We start from the raw sequence: 5,091 nt of genomic DNA on the forward strand, positions 1-5,091 counted from the left end.
TGCGGATGAACCGATTGAGGTAGTAGACAAATTTGTTTATCTGGGCAGCTGTATCACTCCCGGTGGTCTGGCGAACGATGATATTTTCACCCGGATTTGGAAGGCCAGAGCAGCTTTTGTAAATCTACGTCACCTGTGACGTAGGTTTGACACCAGCTTCTCTGTCAATGGTCGAGTTTATAATGCTGCGCTCCATAATACTACATGGATCACAAACCTGGCCGCTGCGCGCCGAGGACGTCAAAAGCCTTTCATTGTTTGACTATCGGTGTCTTCGGAGTATTGTCCGAATCTGGTGGGAACACCGTATCATCAATTCTGAAGTACGTCGAATGTTATTCGGGAGAATTAACTCACCCTCGATAGATGAACTGATCACACTGCACAGGTTGCGCTGGTTTGCCCACGTGCTGCGTATGCCAGTTGAACGATTTCGTCGAAGGTCTCTTTTTGCACAAACACGTGAAGGGTGGAAGGGAGCCAGAGGAGGTCAAACAATGACTTGGCAGCGAAGTATGAAGGCCATTACCAGCAAACTCAGCTGAGCTGGTCACTGCCGTCTTCCTGGATGGGAACCCCGAGACAGGCCACGTCAATGGTTAGAGACATTGTCAGATATGGCCCAGTCCCGCCCTCAATGGCGGTTGTGTATCCAAGCTATTGCCTTCAACGTATAGCTCCTTTCCCAACCCCCCCACCCACTTGACAGCCCACTGACAGTGCTGGATTCAAACAATAATTTATTAGCTCCCGCCTGCAATGCGCAGCTACCTCTCCCTCCCCCCAAAGTCATCGGTGAACAAAACTGCGGCAGCTATAACCACTGTACGACGAATACGCGGTTATTACAGCTGACGACGATGATGATGATGATGAGTTGCAATAAAATAAGCCAACTCAGTCCAGTCAATCTGACACTATTTTTAAAGGGACTGAGATGCACTGACTGTTTGTAAATCATGTCGGGTAGTATCTGAGACCCGTCCAAGAATTTGTCTCTAACGTGGAGACCGGTCTACCCACGGATCTTCGCGTGATCCATGCACTAGTGCGTACTTTGTAAAATCCTATGGAAAAGTCGCGGACGCGTAGATGACCAGTCTTCACTGGTCCCCGTAAATAAAGTTCGGTAGATATATGAGTTCAACTAGAAAGACGTTCGCATACTAGCACAAGCACGAAGAAAGAAAGAACGTTATGAGATTCCGTGAGATTCCATGAGATTCCATCAAAGACGCCATCAGTAAACATGTTAGAAGTCCATTGCTGATGACTGGAGAACTTCAGACCTACAAATTCCAGAACTGCGCTAGAAACCAGACGAGAACTCCACAGAGGAAACAGTGGACATCTTTCTACTGATTGTTTCCAGCAGTCACCTGAACGACGCTCAGCTACACGCAAATCGTCCAAATGGAGGTTTATCAAAAAATGCTGTACCATAATATAAAGATATATAATATAAATGAAAAAGAATAAAATAATAATTGTACACACCAAAAATCGTAGGATTCTATACACTGGTTTAAGAACTGCTTATTACTAACGAATCCCATATTCCTCACCAACACAAGACAACGTGGCTACAAGTATCAAGACCACGCGTAGATTTAAACAACACGTGTGACGACAATGTTAAAGAGCGGTTTTCATTCAAGTCAAAAAGAAGAAAGGTGGAATAAGCGCAGAACCAAAACAACAGAAACAGGAAATCAGGTTGTACACAATTTGAATAGAAGAAAATTATCAACAGTATATAGCTGTTAAAGCACCTGAACCAGAAGATGCCTCCAATCGGTTAAACAAAGGAACAAATGAGAAAAAATAGGTTCTCATGAACAAGCCAAGCGCGGGGACCGATCGCCCAAAGAAAAAGATGGGAAGCGCAAAGCAGCACGAACTGGGAACGAGTCGGTCAGAACACTGAGATGGAACTGAGAAAAATGAATGACTTCGGAACAATGAAGAAGAATGACCACAAAGCAGCACAACCTATGAACAGGTCAGTCAGCTCCGCGAGAAATGTTACCAGAAGGAAGTTCCTCAGCGAGTCAATTGAGTGTAAGCATTCCTGATCACAGTGAAGCATAAACTGTGAGGAAACCAATGAAATTACAATACAGCCGCATCTCAAACAGCCAATCATATCAAGGTATATCAAATACCCTTCTAAGACCGATGTAGACTCAACCGTACAATGATGTTTTCCCCCTGATTGGCAATAACAGTTTGGCAAGAAAACCCCAAGCTCGGCAAAAAGGTCAATCCAACTTATACCAACAGAGTGGATGTGAAATAACATCAACGTAGTCAATCAGGTAAAAACGGTTATTTATTACTCCGCTCTCATTCAAGTGAATGTTTTCCCGTGCCTGGTCGGATTTCTGGCATTCTTGGATGTATGAAGACCACATAATTGAATAAGCTCCAAATATTGGAAGTGCTTTAGGTAGGCTTCACAATCAAAGGTCAGCATAATTTTATCCGGATTACCCCGCACACAGCAGTGCGTGTAACCCTCTTGGGGAGTAGAGGAAACAGAACTAGTTCTGATGCCGATATTCTCATCCACTATCCGCGACTTCTCATTTGGAAATACCGTGAGCTCTGAATTTTTCGTCGTGTCCGTAAGATGACTTCAGAAGTAAGGTTATTTATAGCAGTTCGAGCGACAATGACGATTCACGATGTATGATCTTTGCATAAACTGACTACTTGATCGAGAGTTCTCTGATGTGCACCATTTATAAATAACACTTCATTGTAATAAAAGTGAGACCAACAGATATTGTTCTTCCGCCTGAATTTCCCAAAATTAATCTCTCTGAGCAAGAATCCTGCGAAAATGGACAAAAACAAACCGCTACTTAGTCAAACCTTGACTCATAGGCTCTGGCCGAAAAATCGGGGTTACTATGATGAATTTTCATATGTCTCCGTCACTTCCGCATGCGATTATTGTCGCAACATAATGAACATACATTTTGATCCGAAATAGCTACAACGGAGACTGTGGCAAATGATTTGCAATTTGCCGCAACCAATATGCATCCGCTCACGGACTACCCGCTGAACGAGGGGAGATGCAGTTTCCAAAATTGTTGATGTCAATATGAGCAGTTGTTTGTTGCCATTAAGCATAAATCATGTCGGAGTAAGTTCACAAATGTTCAGAACCCAAGCTATCCTATGTTTCATTGGAAACAATGCCTAGAGGGTTTGTATTACTGATGGAAATAGTAATCGGCAATATTTGCAGCTGAAATTTCATCCCTGTGGTTACCTACCCGTTAGCGTCAAGAACTATTGTTTTAGTCAGTTGCCTTTTTTATTCGTTATAAAATATTCAGCAGGGTTAAGACCTAAGTCTAAGCTGGTCAGTTTTCGTTTTTTTCCTATTCTATTCACGTTTTGCGGTAAACGTCACCCATTTCGACCAACTTCCTTTTACGTGGCTGTATGCACTAGCCGTGAAAACCGTGGGCAAATGCCGTTTGATAAATGATGTTCTCTTATTGAATATGTCCCACATTGGTAATTGACTGGCCCAGCTAGGTTTGTTACTAGCTCAGAACCTGGAAGAACAACTTCTGTTCCTGAGTTCCCCCAATGAATGCGGAATCGGTTGGCGGTATGAGCCGAGAGAGGCCAGTAGAGGAGCACGCCACGCTTCGGCCGAAAAAACACGGAAGCGCTTGGTTATATGGATCTGAAGTTTGAAGATTCTCGTCTCACGATAGCAATTGGGGAAAAACCCCGCTTTTGTATTTCATGACATTCAATTAAAACTGGTTTGTTGTTCGGCTAAATTGTGTTTGTCTCAGGTGTAAAGTTTGCCATTTCTAGTCTGATATCTTGAAAAGCCAATCGCGGAAGGCTTTGTGAAATCGATTTTCTGCTGAAAAAGTTAATGATGTTTGATGAACACAACAGCACAGATACGTGTTTAGTTACGGACAACCTCTGTCTTTGTCACTGAATTACACAAGAACCCCTTCATGATCCCAAAGATTTTGACGTTGTAGCCCACGCTCATCCTGTTCACTCCTGTTCATCAACAGGAATAGGTCAAAAAACAGATGCAGGATTTGCTGAAAGATTATAGGACATTCAGTTTAACAGTTGTGTTGGATAAAGAAGCCAAGGAGAAGTCTCAGTTTTGTGTTGGTCCCCGCAGCTTGAAAACACTGATCATAACTACTATTGTTGTCATTCCATCAGTTGCATATATCTTCGGCTCATTTTGGCAATCCCCATATTTTATTCCTTAACCTGAAATATAGCAGCCAGAAAAAAAACACGAAAGTCGATCATAACAACACGATGCTCACCTTTTGCAGAACTCAATTTCACATTCAATCGGCCTCTCCTGGTTGATGGGAACTATACTCTTCGGTGCCCAATGCCTCGTATATTGAAGGAATCAACGAATGTTATAGTTTTTCAATCGGCCGGGTTGATGGGAACTATACTCTTCGGTGCCCAATGCCTCGTATATTGAAGGAATCAACGAATGTTATAGTTTATGGAGAGGAGACGAATACGTAGAATAATTCGGAACCAGAGGGGGCCACCTATTTATAGGCCGAGTTGACGCGTATCTGGTGTGCGAGTTTACAAATCAGCAAACTCAAAACAAGCCTGTTCAAAGTTCGGTAACATTGTTCAACCATAAAGCTGATCGGGAGAAAGACATCACTGTCGGAAAGACTGAAAAAGAGAAAGGACTTCCCAGTACTTAACCCAAGTCCATGCCAAAGGAAGTTGTTTGCAAAAGCAGCATACTTCTGTCTGTCTATGGGTGGTTTTGTCCGTATCACTGTCCCACTCCAGTGCTCACTGTGAAAAACACAGAATCCTAGTGCATGAGTATAACAGATGAGGTCTGTGTCATGCTGCAGTGGCTGACCATCTTGAGCGACTCTCGTAACCCAAGCATCCAGGGAGCTTGAAGTGAAAAATTGGCCCTTGATCTTGCCACCTTCTTCTCGAATGTGAACTGTAGACCACTGAGCAGGAATGTCTGGTGATTATATGAGATATTTGGAAGACGGAAGAAGACAAAAGATGGACTAAAAGGGAACACAATTT

General features: G+C 43.1%; 1 protein-coding gene across 1 annotated transcript in view; it reads left to right on the plus strand.

The window, feature by feature from the left end:
• Positions 1-568: 568 nt before the first annotated feature.
• Positions 569-5,091, plus strand: part of T265_11770 (hypothetical protein) — a gene marked incomplete at both ends in the record, with an annotated part of 12,566 nt that continues 8,043 nt past the window's right edge. Inside the window, 2 exons of the mRNA XM_009178522.1 lie at positions 569-646; positions 678-905. Coding sequence (XP_009176786.1) covers positions 569-646; positions 678-905 — 306 coding nt within the window. The remainder of the gene's footprint in view (positions 647-677; positions 906-5,091) is intronic.

Source organism: Opisthorchis viverrini, assembly GCF_000715545.1.
Source record: "Opisthorchis viverrini unplaced genomic scaffold opera_v5_574, whole genome shotgun sequence".
Taxonomy (NCBI): Eukaryota; Metazoa; Platyhelminthes; class Trematoda; order Opisthorchiida; family Opisthorchiidae; genus Opisthorchis; species Opisthorchis viverrini.